This window comes from Struthio camelus, chromosome 11, assembly GCF_040807025.1.
Source record: "Struthio camelus isolate bStrCam1 chromosome 11, bStrCam1.hap1, whole genome shotgun sequence".
In the NCBI taxonomy this organism is placed as follows: domain Eukaryota; kingdom Metazoa; phylum Chordata; class Aves; order Struthioniformes; family Struthionidae; genus Struthio; species Struthio camelus.
This window is the reverse complement of record NC_090952.1, coordinates 5,961,228-5,977,105: the sequence shown is the minus strand read 5'-3', so window position 1 is coordinate 5,977,105 and position 15,878 is coordinate 5,961,228. Positions and strand designations below refer to the sequence as shown.

The following is a 15,878-nucleotide window of genomic DNA, read 5'->3' as shown; positions in this document are numbered from 1 at the left end:
CTGAGGCAGTTTCTCAGGCAATGAAAACTGCTGAAGAGGACAAGGGAAATCTGCTGAAAGTGAAGCAAGTGTTTGGTTCACAAGACACTAGAGAAATTGCTGAGCCCGTAGACACGAGAGCCAGTAGTCGGAAGGTCTAGTTGGAATGATAATGCAAAACCTCAGCCAGCAGCAGGGAGTTACGCAGGAGCTGCCTGCAGCTTCTGCAGACATGAAGCACCTTTATGATTCCTCCTCTCACGCACCCTCTCAGTCCTCAAAGACTGGAGTAGCCATGACTGCACAAAACACTCCTGCCAACCAGGTTGGCTCCACCATACCAAGGAGCACAAGCGTAACTCCGAAACCCACAGCTACATGAACACTCGTCACAGGAGAAACCTGTGTTGGCAGCAGCAAAGGAGGAGGCAGTTATTGGAGCAAGGGCCAAAGGTCCTCTCACCACAGCTGAGGAGGCACGAGTGACACGGGGGTGGACGTGTTGCTGGGGAGCCAAGATTCTAAGCGTGGAAGTTGTGCAGCCCCGACAGCGCCCTATAATGGAGGGGCTCCCACAGCGGGCAATTTCCAGCAGGCCAGAGGACTTCCCTAGGGGCCCAGAGGGAATTCGCAGCCTCCCGAGTTAGTCCAAATAGGTCTTGCGGCCAGGAGAAGCCGCTGCTCTCCAACGTCCTGCTGGGAACCTCACCAAACAGCGTCTCGCGCTGTCCCACCACCTCCTCTCGCCTCCTCCTGCTCCCGGCCCAGCAGCTCCTCCAGAGCAGAGCAGAGCAGAGCAGAGCAGAGCAGAGCAGTAGCGAGAGCACCGCCAAGCGCGTGGGCTCAGCTCAGGCTCCCGGGGCGATGTGGGCAGGGGGAAGCTGTTGCTGTGATGCGCTCACTGCGTCCTGCCCCAGCCCATGTCACAGAGGGGCTGCAGGGACGCATTGACCGGCCAGGCCCTGCCAAGATGGGCCCTGCAAGGGGAAGGGGAGCTGCCTGGGGCACTTTAGGGGAGATGCCCCCACCTCCCTGCCCACTCCCCGAGGCCGCCAGGGGGCAGGCGCAGCCACAGGAGGGCTTCCCCAGGCTGGGGCTCCCCTCAGGCCTTCCAGCCCTGCCATGTCCCCACCTCGGGGATGCTGGGCTACACCTGCTGGCAAGGAGAGGCTCTGCTGAGGAAGGCAGGCCTAAGGGAGCAACCGAATGAACACAGAGGAAGACTGTGACTGCCCTCAGTGATCTTGTGGGCAGGAAGGGCCGAGCCCTAGCTGTTGCTTCCCTAGGCCACGAGCATGGAGCTGGCCGAGCCTAGTGAAGCAGCAGAGGGGTTTGCTCTCTCACCCTGAGAACTGCGTTCAGACAAATGCACCAGGAATGTGTCCCAACAGTGTCAAAGCCTGGGAAAAATAAAAGAAAAACAAAGCAGAACCCAAACCCTTTTTGGCAATGGTCATTTCTTTCCCTCGGCACTAAAAAGCCTCTGCATTAGGGACATCCACTGGGAATAGTGGGCTTGGGGTGGGTGCTAATTTGGGGGAGGGGGGAGGGTTGAAAAATGTGATCCTCATGAGCCGAAATCCCCATTTTCAGTCCAAAGTCACTCATTTTGCAGAAGAAAAATGTGATGCTCGCACACAGCCTACAATACTCGCAGCGCCCTCACACTGCTTGGGTTCCCCGTGGAGGAGGTGCTTCGCAGAGGGAAATGGAAGGACTGGGAGGCTGCAGGGAGAGGACCAGAGGAGACTTGAGCATGCATGAGGGGAAGAGAGGGGATCTGAGCACAGGCAGAGGGGCAGAGAGCACGTGAGCGTGCCTGGAGAAGGGATCTGAGGGTGCCCAAAGGAGCCTGGAGGATGCCAAGGGGGCAACCGAGGCGGTTGCAAGGCACACGACTGCGCAGCCCAAGAAAGCCAACAGGGACAGAAAGGCTGCCGAGAGCCCCTGGCTTCAACAGCCCAGGAAGGCAGCCCGCTCAGGGCGCCGGTGCCTCTTCCAGAGCCGGAGAGTTGTGTAAGCATGCCCGTGTCTCTGCAGGAGAGCATATTCACGCAGCTCGGGAGGAGAACATCCACCAAAGACAGGTCCATGTGTAGGCAAGCCTTCTGTCACCTTCCTGTCCGTGTGCCTCTGCTCACCCAAGTGCAACGGGAGTGGGACAAAGAAGCGCTCGCTTGCGTGTATGTGGTACAGAGGTGTCCGAAGCCTGGGGGAAGGCCATGGCAAAGTGTCCGAGATGTCAACCTCTCTCTGCTTGGCAGAGCAGAAATTGGCCTCTTCAATGAAAGGAGCAAGAGCTGCTCAGGAAAGAGCTTGTTCACTTGCAAAGGGCACGCTCGGCAGCACCCCCTTCCTACTTGTGCCCTCCGCACGCTGGTGCTACCTGGAAGCATCACCTGGCCAATGCCTCGTCTTTTCCACACATAACCACTCGAGGGGCTTTTTTTTTTTTTTTCCTCAGGAGAGCACTGGGGCGTGTGTGCAGTGCGCGCGTGTGCGTTGAGGTGCCTTTGTGGAGAAGGTGCTGAGCCTTGTTGCTGGGGGAACATGGGGAGGGGGCGAGCAGGAGAGTGCTGGGGAGACGTTGGGAGGGTTTGTGGCTGGCGAGAGCCTCTGCTTCATTAAGGTTACCTGATCGAGGACCAAGGGGCAAGTGAGAAGAAAACTCCACAGAGACCTGAACCTGACAGGCGAGGGAGAACAGACAAGGGCAAAGGCCAAAAGCCTCCAGTCTCTACTTACCTGGCCCTGAGGCCACTACAGGCATAGTCTGGGAGAGGGATAACCTGGGCTTTGCAAGTGATGAGGAGTCCTGAGGATTTGGGGTTGTTCACGGGGGGTAGTGGACCCGTGCAGAACGGAGTAAGCAATGTGTGGGGCAGGGGATCAAGGAGGAAGAAAGAGGGGGAATGGGATGGAGGGGTGCAAGAGGGGCCTCTGAACAGCACTGCGAGGCTTCTGAAGGAGCAACAATAGCAAAACAGCCAGGAAGACACCTTCAAAGGATTGACATGAGCTTTATTCATATATTCTAGACGCCCCTTTTCTGAGTTTCACGTTACTGAGCACGGGAGAAGTTTTCAATTGCTTCCTTCATTTCCTAAAACAAAAAAAAAGAAGATAAAAAATAATAATAGTCACCAACCAAACAAAGACAAGCTAGCTATAAGCTGGAAGACAAACGCAAACCCTCGGTAGCTGAGTTCTTTAGAGAAAATAAAAGGATCTGTAGATGCATACAATTGCTGCTTGGCTCTACTTAGCAAATTACCTCGATTAACTGAGTTTTGTCATTGTCCTGCCGGTGGTGGTAAATACACTGGCTGAGCAGCAGATGGAGTTTCTCGAGGTGGCGTATGCTGCAGTCCTTGGTTGCCTCGCCCACAGCATTCAGCAGCTGCTGAAGAAAAAAGCCAGACAGTAGACATTTACAGTAGCACGAGATCTTCTGAGCAGGCTCTCGATGTGTTCACACACACACAAGAAGGCAGTCCAACACAACTCTCATCCTACTTTCTCGTATCGCTAAATAAAGGAGGAGTGAAACGTCAGGGAACAGACTTAAGCATGGCACCGGATTTCCATGGAGGAAATGAGCTCCTTGGACCTACTTGAGAGAAAGAGCAAGGCTCCAGTTGTGTTAGCTGCATGTTGGCCCTGCCTGCAGCTCCGCTGGCATATTGGAGAGCTCCAGGCTCGGCAGCAGAGCGGGAAGGAAAGGTAGATGAGCGAGCTGCAACCTACCCTGAGCCAGATGTGAGTTTCCTTCTCAGCAGCGGGTGACCATCTCCTCCTCTTCTCTGCCTGGCTCTCCGAGGGCGATGTGGGCCGCCTTCGCTTTCGTCTGCATACAGCTGCACAGAGATAGCAGAAGCAGCAAGCCAAAGCGTTACCTAAGCAGTTCTGTCTTCCAAATCGAGCATCGTCCTCTTACTTGGTGCACAAGGCAAAACAAGACAAAAAGGAAAACAGGAGGGAACTTGCCACCAGGCAGGGGCGTACTGGCATCTGCAGGCACCGCTGGCAATGTGTGCTCCTCTTGCTCCTCCAGCTGCCGCTCTTCCTCCTCCGCCAGCAGTCGAGGCTCAGGTGGGGATGCCACAGGCAGGACTTCCAGTGCGTGGCAACCTTCAGTCAACCAGAACAGGTTAGCCAAGCGATGGCAGTCCGACACAAGCAGAGTACAAAGTCATGCCAGGAAATCAAATACCCAAACACATGCCAAAGAGCTGCTAAGCTACCGATGGCAAAGCTCTATGTGTAGGACAGTTCCCACCTGCTCTCCTTTGTGGTGCAGCAGGTGGAGCAGCTTGGTGGAGAAGCAAGTCCTCAAAAAGCTTTCTCCCTTCCTCCTTGCTGGGTGGCTGGACATTGAAGACTTCTCCATAAAGCTCCGAAAACAAAGCTTGCACCTGAGGCGGGAGGAGAAAAGACAGTGCAGCCCTAAGGCCCCCCGCAGATTCGTGCTCTACTCCAAGCAGGTGAAAACTGTTTTCAGGGAAGCCGAGGAATGCTTTGAATAAGGGGGAGACTAGAACAAGTTTGCTTCTTGGCCTTCACGGCAAGATTGTAGTGGGTCAGCCCGGCACTGGAGGGCGTCTTCTGTAAGGAAGACCTCCAGGATGAAAGCTCAGGGCAGCGAGCCGAGGTTCCAGTGAGGCCAGGGAGGGCACGCACCAGCTCCTAGGTGGCCTGCAGTGGATTGCCTTGCCTTGCCGCCCTTCACTTGGAAGCCTTGTGGCAACTCCCGAGGGAGGAGATGCCAGCAGGGTGCCCTAGAAATAGCAATGTCCAAGTGCTTAGGAGGGCACAGGATTGAGGTACTTCAGGGAGTGATAAATTATCATGAGACTGAGAAAAGCGGGCAAAGCGGTGGCAGAAATACCTCTTCCGGGAGATCTGCATGGCAAACATCCGAAGTAGCGAGCAACAGCACTGGAGCGTAAGGTGGAATGCGCTCTAGCAGTGTGGTGAGCGTAGCTCTCAAGGTGACTCCAGCAGCCTCCCACCAGGCATGGATGTGTGGCATATAAATGATGCTGGGTGCTGTCCTCTGGGCTTCTCGGACCAACTAGTAAGAAGGAAGTTTGGGGAAGACCACTGAAGCGAGTAGCAGCATACCTGTGGTATGCTGAGAGAAAAGAAACCCTTTTCTTTGGCCCCAAACCGGGGTTGCCGTTCAGTCTGCTAAAGAAGGAGGCTGGCGAAAGGGCATGACCAGCAGTCAGGCAGATGCAGAGGCGCCTCCTGGGAGCTAGAGAGCCTGAAGAGGCAAGGGAAACAGCTCTGCGGAGCCCGCTGCCAGCAGCAGCAGCTCTTGCCAGGAAGAGAGGTTTCTCAAGAGCATCTTGGAGCTCCCTGAGCTGCTAGCAACAGCCTTACTGTGCAGCACTTGCAATGGAAAAGATGCTCCTGCACAACATGCTGCTTCTCTGCTGTTCAGTGTACAAGAAAAGGGTTCCTTCAGCACAACATAAACACCACAGAAAGCACAGGAAAGCCAGGCCGCCTCCGCTAAGCCCGTGAAGTCTATTAATGCTGTGAGACTGCAGAGAGAAGCGGTACCTGTGTGCATCTTTCTTCAGGTGGCGTGCTGCTAGCAAAGAGAGCCGGCAGGTCCAGCACGTGAACGGCAAACCTCTCCAGCGCGTGTAAGAGTGCAGGCGCCAAGTGAGAAGTTTGCCCGTAGCCGGGCTCTCCAGCTATTAGGAACCTGGGCCGGTGACATGCTGGCTGGCCACAAGCATTGCTAGGAGAAGAGCTGCAAGACAAGCAGTTTGGAAAGAAAGCGATGAGTCAAGACACAGCTGGTGAAGGTGTCTGTCTTTGTCCAGCACACACCAGTCTGCCTGTCTTCCCCGCTGAAGCTCTCACGCTCAGGATGTCCTGAGTTGAGGAGCCTTGAGTTCTCCGCACTGGTCAAGCTTAGGTGAAAGTGGTCAGCTGGTAACGGAGGTGGTGGTCACGAAGGGGCAGAACAAGCCTTCTGGGAAAGCAAATGACGCGGGCTTTGAGAGCCCTTAGCTGTATGTGAGGAAGGGCAAAAGTGGCTAGGCTCAATAACAACATTCCTGTAAGCCCATAGAAATGGGGGCTACTTGCTTGATTCTTGCGTTCCAATTGTTTCATCTGTCCTTGGGTGCTGTCTCCTAGGTTGCAAGTGCAACTCTCCTTGAGGAATAGCGTGCATGAAATTAGGGCAGCATGCCCTAATGTCTGTGGATGTCTTTGGGGGAGGAAAAGGAGGCTGCCCCCTTCAGCTTGATCGGCTGCAGCTCCTTGCTTTCTTACAACTGTAGCACCTAGTTCTATCTCTGTGCTTGCTTCTTGCAGTTTTGGATACCAGACACCCTGGGCAAGGTCTTCTTTCCTCCCTCATCTACCACCCCTCCCACCTGCAACCGCCAAGACACTTGGGAAAGCCCCAGCAATCAATCAGAAGCATTTCACTCAAAAGGTCGCGGGCAGTTTAACAACCTGTTAAAGTGGAGGAAGGTTTCCTTTTGCTGTCCAGAAGGTGATGCCTCCTCACTCTCCATGCAGGCGTTTTCTACAGAAGGATTGGTACCGTGAGAAGGTAAGAGAGGCTTGTTAACTCTCCTGAAGGTCTGCAGCCCTCCCTTGCACTAAGCCAGCTTCTAACTGAGGGCTGAAACCCACTGCCTTGTATGTCTTCACTGCCTGGGCATACACGGAATAATGCCATTTCCCCCAAACTGTCTGCCTTTGCCTAAGCTATGTTTTACTGGTGGCAAAAACTCCTCTTCTCCTTACAGTACAGCTAGAGGACAAGCAGGAAGCCCTTCCGCAGTTCCTGGACACCTAAAGCAGCCAGCAAGGCCACTTCTTTCTGCAGCGGGAGCCCACACTCCCAGTGTGGAAAGGAAGGGAAGGGCACGGCCTAACACTCCCTCATATTGCCTCCTCTTTCAAGCCTTAAATCAGTGCCAAACCCCAGGAAAGATGATGCTGACAACCTCCAGAAGCTGGCTGCTTCAGTGGAGAACGCATAGTTCCCTTGCTGTGAACCGGGAGGAGTTCCCAGCTCTGCCCTCTCTACCGTTCATTCCATTTACCCTCCGCCTGCCGCAAGGGTTTCTTTCTGTTGTTGGCGCAAACTAGCAGGGTTTGCTTTGGGAGAGGCTGACGGCAGTGAACGTAACGGCCCTACCTGGCTGTTGGTGCTTCTGGAGTGCAAGGGCTGCGTGGGGAAATACCCTCTGCACGCCTTTTAGGAGCCTCTCTAGCGTGTTCTGAAGCAGTGGCTTGGAGGCGGGTGGGAGTGGTTGCCCGGGGGAAGCCACGGCCCTCTGTGAAGCTGGTGCAGTCTTCTGCATAGCCAGCACAAAATCGGTTGCAGTGATCTCAATGGAAGCCACGTTGATCTGCAGCTTCTGACTGCTGGTGTAGATGTGGGGATAGTGGCGATGGAGAGCGCAGAGGGCAGCTTCAGCGCAGAGGGCTTGAATGTCGGCCCCACAGTATCCTAATTCAGCAGAGCAGAAGCAAAAGGTCCGTCAGTCTCAGGCAGCTCAGAGGAGCCAAGGACAGGCTTTGCCAAGGGACGCTCCGTTCTGGGAGGCACAGCCTCCCGTGTGGTGAGAGACAAGGGAAGGGAAGGCTCGGGAGCTTGGCTACTGCCTGGCACAAGCTCAGACGCTGTCAGGACCCAGTCAGAGGCAGGAACTCGGAGCGCTTTTTCATCTTACCGACACATGTTTCAGCCAGCTCTTCAAGCAGCGTGTCCGATGGCTTTGGGCTCCAGCCTCTCGTGTGGATCCTGAAAATCTCTTTGCGAGCCTACAAGCCAGATGGTTACATTTGGGCTTGTCTGCAACCTTTTTCTCAGAAACAAAAGAAACATCCGCAAAAGCCCCACTGTCACATTCCCGTACTTGCTTGTCTTCCTCTGCTAAAGTTAAGAAATGTGTGCATTCTAGTAACACACTGCCTGCTTCTCGAAGCTCAGTACTTCCCCAGTAGGTAGGAGGAGTAACTACAGTAGGAGAAACAATAATTCTGACTCAAACCTCTACCCCTGAACGAGCAAACGTCAAGCTGTGCCTATGCTCATCTCCGACCTTTGCCAGAGATTCAGGGAAGTGTTTCCTGTTTCTTTCCTGTTTTCCTGTTTCTTTCCTGTTTTCTTACTGTGTTGTGCATTGTTACGAGCCTTCGATCCAATAATGTGTTTCTCCTTCCTCTCCGCTCCCCACACGCTAACTCAAGAAAAAAGAATCTGGGATAGCCAAGAGGGGGGGGAAAAAAAAAAAAAAAAGAAAAGGAAAGAAAGCACCAAAGCCGGGGCTCCACTTTCTCCTGGAGTTTCTATTTTCTAAAGGAAACAGTTACTTCTGGTTGCTCTGTAGCTCTGTGGTCCCTGCTTGGATGTTGCCAAAGAACTGCAAGCGTCCCAAGCCTTGCCACTAGAAAGCTTCCCCAGTGTTGCATCTGGGCAGTGTCCTTCCCGTCTCCATCCAGCTGCCTGCTCAGACCAGTTACAATGGCAGCTCCCTAAAGGCTCCTGGGCGGCTCCCAGGATTCCCAGCGCGGCCACACTCAAGCACAAGCTTTCACCTAAGCTTCTCCCAAGTGGAGGAGTGAGAGCGAGGAGGCAACTTCAGGAGGCAAGGGCCTGGGTGGACTAAGGAACGAAGCCAAGCGCAACCGCTTGGGCGAGGAAGAAAGCCCGTGTGCTCCAGGCTCCGTGAAACTCCTGTTTGCAGCCTCCCTCCCAGTTCTGCTCGGGGAACAGGGAGGTCTCCAGCACGTAGGGCACCTCTTTGCTTCCTCCCTCTCGGAGACAGTGTGTGGCAACAGGGTGTTCTTGTAAAGAGAGGCCTTGGCACCGTAGCAGGAAGGTTGCTGGAAGAGCCTTACCTGTCTGTTTGGCAAGGTGAAAAGGAACTCCCTGTCAAAGCGGCCAGGCCTTCGCAAAGCAGGATCCAGGGAGTCTGGCCTGTTGGTGGCGCCGATGACCACGACCTCGCCTCTGCTGTCTAAGCCATCCATGAGTGCCAGCAGCGTGGTGACAATTGAACTGGCAAGGAAATGTTGTTGGATTGCCTGGTTTAGTAGCTGCTGTTACATGCCGCCCGACTTTCTCCAAAGTCACGTCACTCAAAAAGGATAAGCTTTTCTGGAAGAGCTGTTGATTAGGGAAAGGACTCATGGTAGGCCCCAAACACCGAGGTAAGGCAAGAGAGGCCTTGTCCAGAAACCAAGCTTAGGGACTCGATTTCAACTCTTGTCTTTAAAATCCTGTGAACCTCTGTGTCATGGTACTAGAGGAGTTCAGAAGAAGTGCGTGTGTCATCTCCAGGGGACCAGCTGGGTCTTTTTCCCTCGGGAAAGGAAACGAAGCCGATTACGTGGCAATGCAAGGAAAAGGTGGTACCTGTGAATCTGATCTTGGTGACTGGAGCGCACAGGAGCCAGACCGTCGATCTCATCGAAGAAAATAATCGAAGGCCGCTTCTCATAGGCCTGGAAGGGAAGCACAGATGCAGGGCTACTGAGTGTATGTAAAACACAGCCCTACTCAGCAAGAACACGCAGGATGATCCTTGTGGCTGCAAAGGCACGGAGCCTGTGCTGGCCCCAACCCATCTGCAAGGTTTCCAGCCCTTCAGGCCAAGCCGGACGGCACGGGAGAAGGGAACACTGATGTTCCCATGTCAACAGGAGACACGGCCAAACTAGGCAGGAGGCCGAGTTCTGCTGACAGACGTCCACCGCGGACAAGTACAGGTACAACTCTGGCCCAACCTATTTCCTCCTTACCTGCTCAAATAAGGAGCGGAGCTGCCGCTCGGATTCTCCGACCCATTGACTGAGGCAGTCGGCACCTTTTCTCACAAAGAAGGCTATTCTCTTGTCTCCCTGCCTACATTCATTTGCGAGCGCTCGAGCCACCAGTGTCTTTCCAGTGCCTGGTGGCCCACAGAACAGACAGCCTCTGCAACATGACAAAAAGAGATGTCCGTAGCTACAATAAAAAGACATGGGAAAGTGCCTGTGGCAACCGCCGTCCTGAAAGCAAAGCAGCCTTCCCGCCTGACCAGAACACTTGCAGTATTAGAGCGCAGGAAGAGCTCCAGTGGGAGGAAAGTCCAGACAGGTGCCAGTGTTCCCAAGAGGCAAGATTTGAGAGCAAACAAAGCCTGTCTTTCTGGTGGAAAAAGTCGGAAGCTCTTTGACTGAGCCTTACAAAGAGAGGGAGGCGGGAAGTCAGCAGGTCTGTCAAACAACAGCTTAGAGGTGACTTGCCGGACCTCGTGCCTTCCCGCTTATAAACTAGTCAAGGGGACTTTTCCAAAACACTCAGAAGCCAACCAGCAGAAGCACTCCCAAAGCCACCTTCTTAAACCAGGAGCCTTCTGCAGCGTCTTCAGCTTTGACAGCCCTGGACAGCAAGCCTTTGACTGCAACAAAGCATTGCTTGTGGTGTGAAAGTAGGTCTAGCCTGGGCGTAAGCCATTTGTAAGGAATTCCTGTTTACTGCCACTGGGCAAACTGTGCCCGGGCAGAAATGTGGAAGCACACAGGTGTGCTGGCACCTGCGCTTCATGTTCTCCGGAGAAGAGCGCAATTAGCATGTTGTAGTTCTAAGGCAGCGTGTGTTACCTGGGGGGTCGGATTTGGAATCGCTCAAAGAACTCGGGGTAAAGCAAGGGAAACAGCACCATCTCCTTTAAAGCGGCAATGTGGTCAGCGAGACCACCGACACCATCAAAGCATACCTAGGGAAACATTCAAGAGGAGACGTGTCAGAGGTCAGAGAAAGCTGCAGCCTAGCCAAAAAAGCCTTCCTCCCAATGTATCCTATGCCAGCCCAAAGGGAAGGTTCAGGATGACCTGGCAGTTCCCCGAGAGTAAACCGTGAAGCACGGGAGCTGTTGACAGCCACAGTCAGGAAGGTTCTCATGAACACTGGAAAGGTCCCCACCGCCTCAGTGAGTTCCCACTCCTCACCGAACTCTCGGTTTGCACTGGGTCCACTTGCGGCAGGCTGGTTCCCGTTTTCCTTCCCTCCGCGTGCTTTCCCTCGCGTTCATCCTTCCCAGAGTGTAGGGGAAGACCCCTGTTGTGCAAGAAGGAGAAAGGGCAAGGGGCTTTCTAAATGAACCTGCAGGTAGAGGGATAGCTGCGCTTTTCCTGTTGCAAGAGAGTGTGGAAGCACTTATACACTGGCATAAACGTGGATGTTGTGAAGCTATATTCATTTCTCAGAGGCAAGAAGAATTTGGTTCGAGCCACCTGTCCAATTTAAACTGACCTATTTTCAATCATGGGACAGAAGAGACTGACATTTTACTCAAACGTAGCAAGACACTCTCCCTCTAGGTCTCACTAAATTGCCTACCTGGGTTAAGAAAATCATTGTTCTACTTCACCATGAAATTGTCTACTGACGATTTGTGGCAGGGGCTTCTGGCTTCAGTTACCCAGTCTCAGCCAGGACCTCCACCCTCATCCTTCATCACTGGCTCCTTCCCCCCCCCCCCCCCCCAAATCCTGCCTTTTTACAAGCTCTTGGCTAATGAAAGCTATCTTCTCTCCCAGAGGAAAAGCCTTGCTTCCTCTAGACCCTCCGACTGTCACAGCTACAATGCTGTGATTTTCCCCTCGTGACCGTCCCTCGGGAAAGCTTTACAAGTGTTACTCAGTGATGGGAGAGGCACCGCTACGGCTCCCTGAGAACTATCACTAGCCATACACCGACCTGCTCGTTCTTCTGCAGCACGGGCTTCGTGACCGGGCACGGCGAGACGCAGCTCTTTGTCTGACTTCAGAAGATGGGCCTGAAGAAACAAAAAGCAGCAATGAGCCTGCACGCCGGCCAAGAAACGCAACATGCACAGGATACAGGCATCTCAATGACAAAGGGAGAGCCTGACCTGCAGAATGAAGGCAGGGCATGTCAATGACAGTTGTTTTCCTTTAGCCACGTGGAGCCCACTCTGCACAAGAAATCAGCTCTCCCGAGAAACTGTGCGTGGAACCTACCTTCCAATGCCTCCTGGTAGTAGGCAACAGTCTTCCTGGCTCGAAGGTTATACTGCTTCCAGGGACCTTTGCCATCTTCCCCTTGCCGGCCTTCACCTTCCCGCGTTGCCCCTGTAATCACAGAGCCTAGACAGAGCTTCTGATTGGTCTGTGTGTGTATGCATTTGCATTGCCCACCCTGTATCCCACTTACACACAAGCAACGAGCCCTTCAGAGAGGCTCTGCATCTAGCCTACCTTCCCGGGGAGCGGGAGTGTCCTCAGCAGTTTGCCTGAGGTGAGGTGCCCGGGGAGTACCTTCGCCATCATCCTCTGTCTGCTCGTCTTCTGAGGACCCTGTAATTACAGTGCCCAGGCATCATTTCTGGTTTGTCTCTGCCTATGTACCTTCTCATTCCAGAAGTTCTACTCCCCCACCCTTAATCAGAAGCAACCAGCCCTTCAGGCCAACGGTGCCTGTAACCCACATTCCGATGGCTCTTGGTACTGGACGACGGCGTTCCGGGGTCGAAGGTAATAGTCCTTGGGAGAGTCGCGGCCATCTTCCCCTGTGTGGCGTTCACCTGCCTTTGATGGCCCTACAATGACAGAAGCTAGCTCTACTTTGGGACTGCGCTGTGCGCACGGACATTTTCATGTCCCCGCTTAGGCGTGGGGAATTAGCCCTTCCGAGAAAGGCTGCCTCTAACGTACTTTCCAGTGGAGCTTGATAGCATATGACAGATGATTTCCTTTCTCTCAGGCTATAGCACGCCTACAGGGAGCAAAGACAGAGGCTCTTGTGGAGCGCAGTGCACTTTGGAAGGCGTTTGTTCAGCTGCGTGAAAAGTGCAAGGGCATCAGAGTGCTGGGTGGAAGACAGAACTTACTGAGAAAGAGGAAGGTAAAGACGTTTTGACTTCTTCTGCAAGGACTCCTTCAGTCTGCCTGAGGTCCATGCTTCCTCCGAACCTGAGCTCAAGCAGCATATGAAGCACATGTCAACTTTTGGAAGCATGCAAGAGAAGCTCTTTACTCCTGAGGCAGTTTCTCAGGCAATGAAAACTGCTGAAGAGGACAAGGGAAATCTGCTGAAAGTGAAGCAAGTGTTTGGTTCACAAGACACTAGAGAAATTGCTGAGCCCGTAGACACGAGAGCCAGTAGTCGGAAGGTCTAGTTGGAATGATAATGCAAAACCTCAGCCAGCAGCAGGGAGTTACGCAGGAGCTGCCTGCAGCTTCTGCAGACATGAAGCACCTTTATGATTCCTCCTCTCACGCACCCTCTCAGTCCTCAAAGACTGGAGTAGCCATGACTGCACAAAACACTCCTGCCAACCAGGTTGGCTCCACCATACCAAGGAGCACAAGCGTAACTCCGAAACCCACAGCTACATGAACACTCGTCACAGGAGAAACCTGTGTTGGCAGCAGCAAAGGAGGAGGCAGTTATTGGAGCAAGGGCCAAAGGTCCTCTCACCACAGCTGAGGAGGCACGAGTGACACGGGGGTGGACGTGTTGCTGGGGAGCCAAGATTCTAAGCGTGGAAGTTGTGCAGCCCCGACAGCGCCCTATAATGGAGGGGCTCCCACAGCGGGCAATTTCCAGCAGGCCAGAGGACTTCCCTAGGGGCCCAGAGGGAATTCGCAGCCTCCCGAGTTAGTCCAAATAGGTCTTGCGGCCAGGAGAAGCCGCTGCTCTCCAACGTCCTGCTGGGAACCTCACCAAACAGCGTCTCGCGCTGTCCCACCACCTCCTCTCGCCTCCTCCTGCTCCCGGCCCAGCAGCTCCTCCAGAGCAGAGCAGAGCAGAGCAGAGCAGTAGCGAGAGCACCGCCAAGCGCGTGGGCTCAGCTCAGGCTCCCGGGCGATGTGGGCAGGGGGAAGCTGTTGCTGTGATGCGCTCACTGCGTCCTGCCCCAGCCCATGTCACAGAGGGGCTGCAGGGACGCATTGACCGGCCAGGCCCTGCCAAGATGGGCCCTGCAAGGGGAAGGGGAGCTGCCTGGGGCACTTTAGGGGAGATGCCCCCACCTCCCTGCCCACTCCCCGAGGCCTCCAGGGGGCAGGCGCAGCCACAGGAGGGCTTCCCCAGGCTGGGGCTCCCCTCAGGCCTTCCAGCCCTGCCATGTCCCCACCTCGGGGATGCTGGGCTACACCTGCTGGCAAGGAGAGGCTCTGCTGAGGAAGGCAGGCCTAAGGGAGCAACCGAATGAACACAGAGGAAGACTGTGACTGCCCTCAGTGATCTTGTGGGCAGGAAGGGCCGAGCCCTAGCTGTTGCTTCCCTAGGCCACGAGCATGGAGCTGGCCGAGCCTAGTGAAGCAGCAGAGGGGTTTGCTCTCTCACCCTGAGAACTGCGTTCAGACAAATGCACCAGGAATGTGTCCCAACAGTGTCAAAGCCTGGGAAAAATAAAAGAAAAACAAAGCAGAACCCAAACCCTTTTTGGCAATGGTCATTTCTTTCCCTCGGCACTAAAAAGCCTCTGCATTAGGGACATCCACTGGGAATAGTGGGCTTGGGGTGGGTGCTAATTTGGGGGAGGGGGGAGGGTTGAAAAATGTGATCCTCATGAGCCGAAATCCCCATTTTCAGTCCAAAGTCACTCATTTTGCAGAAGAAAAATGTGATGCTCGCACACAGCCTACAATACTCGCAGCGCCCTCACACTGCTTGGGTTCCCCGTGGAGGAGGTGCTTCGCAGAGGGAAATGGAAGGACTGGGAGGCTGCAGGGAGAGGACCAGAGGAGACTTGAGCATGCATGAGGGGAAGAGAGGGGATCTGAGCACAGGCAGAGGGGCAGAGAGCACGTGAGCGTGCCTGGAGAAGGGATCTGAGGGTGCCCAAAGGAGCCTGGAGGATGCCAAGGGGGCAACCGAGGCGGTTGCAAGGCACACGACTGCGCAGCCCAAGAAAGCCAACAGGGACAGAAAGGCTGCCGAGAGCCCCTGGCTTCAACAGCCCAGGAAGGCAGCCCGCTCAGGGCGCCGGTGCCTCTTCCGGAGCCGGAGAGTTGTGTAAGCATGCCCGTGTCTCTGCAGGAGAGCATATTCACGCAGCTCGGGAGGAGAACATCCACCAAAGACAGGTCCATGTGTAGGCAAGCCTTCTGTCACCTTCCTGTCCGTGTGCCTCTGCTCACCCAAGTGCAACGGGAGTGGGACAAAGAAGCGCTCGCTTGCGTGTATGTGGTACAGAGGTGTCCGAAGCCTGGGGGAAGGCCATGGCAAAGTGTCCGAGATGTCAACCTCTCTCTGCTTGGCAGAGCAGAAATTGGCCTCTTCAATGAAAGGAGCAAGAGCTGCTCAGGAAAGAGCTTGTTCACTTGCAAAGGGCACGCTCGGCAGCACCCCCTTCCTACTTGTGCCCTCCGCACGCTGGTGCTACCTGGAAGCATCACCTGGCCAATGCCTCGTCTTTTCCACACATAACCACTCGAGGGGCTTTTTTTTTTTTTTTCCTCAGGAGAGCACTGGGGCGTGTGTGCAGTGCGCGCGTGTGCGTTGAGGTGCCTTTGTGGAGAAGGTGCTGAGCCTTGTTGCTGGGGGAACATGGGGAGGGGGCGAGCAGGAGAGTGCTGGGGAGACGTTGGGAGGGTTTGTGGCTGGCGAGAGCCTCTGCTTCATTAAGGTTACCTGATCGAGGACCAAGGGGCAAGTGAGAAGAAAACTCCACAGAGACCTGAACCTGACAGGCGAGGGAGAACAGACAAGGGCAAAGGCCAAAAGCCTCCAGTCTCTACTTACCTGGCCCTGAGGCCACTACAGGCATAGTCTGGGAGAGGGATAACCTGGGCTTTGCAAGTGATGAGGAGTCCTGAGGATTTGGGGTTGTTCACGGGGGGTAGTGGACCCGTGCAGAACGGAGTAAGCAATGTGTGGGGCAGGGGATCAAGGAGGAAGA

At 54.6% G+C, this 15,878-nt stretch overlaps 1 protein-coding gene across 1 annotated transcript; it reads right to left on the bottom strand.

Annotated features, from left to right (window-relative positions):
* Positions 1 to 3,486: 3,486 nt before the first annotated feature.
* LOC138068806 (ATPase family AAA domain-containing protein 2-like) lies at positions 3,487 to 11,959 on the bottom strand. Its single transcript, XM_068957528.1, has 14 exons — positions 11,708 to 11,959; positions 10,957 to 11,065; positions 10,609 to 10,724; positions 9,766 to 9,940; positions 9,380 to 9,468; positions 8,863 to 9,022; positions 7,692 to 7,782; positions 7,191 to 7,468; positions 6,729 to 6,763; positions 5,548 to 5,743; positions 4,868 to 5,053; positions 4,259 to 4,394; positions 3,917 to 4,110; positions 3,487 to 3,507 (listed from the first exon to the last, which is right to left on the bottom strand). Exons 1-14 carry the CDS (start codon positions 11,902 to 11,904, stop codon positions 3,487 to 3,489), a joined length of 1,983 nt encoding a protein of 660 aa, XP_068813629.1. The 5' UTR covers positions 11,905 to 11,959.
* Between the last annotated feature and the right edge of the window lie 3,919 nt (positions 11,960 to 15,878).

What these genes read in the sequence shown, in the direction of transcription:
- LOC138068806 (XM_068957528.1), bottom strand. Translation starts at nt 11,904, where the DNA reads ATGCCCTGCCTTCATTCTGCAGGTCAGGCTCTCCCTTTGTCATTGAGA. An exon ending in TCACCTTGCCAAACAGACAG is followed by an intron (nt 7,783 to 8,862) that starts GTAAGGCTCTTC and finishes TCTGGCTTGTAG; the next exon opens with GCTCGCAAAGAGATTTTCAG. An exon ending in ATGCAGATCTCCCGGAAGAG is followed by an intron (nt 4,395 to 4,867) that starts GTATTTCTGCCA and finishes CTCCCGCCTCAG; the next exon opens with GTGCAAGCTTTGTTTTCGGA.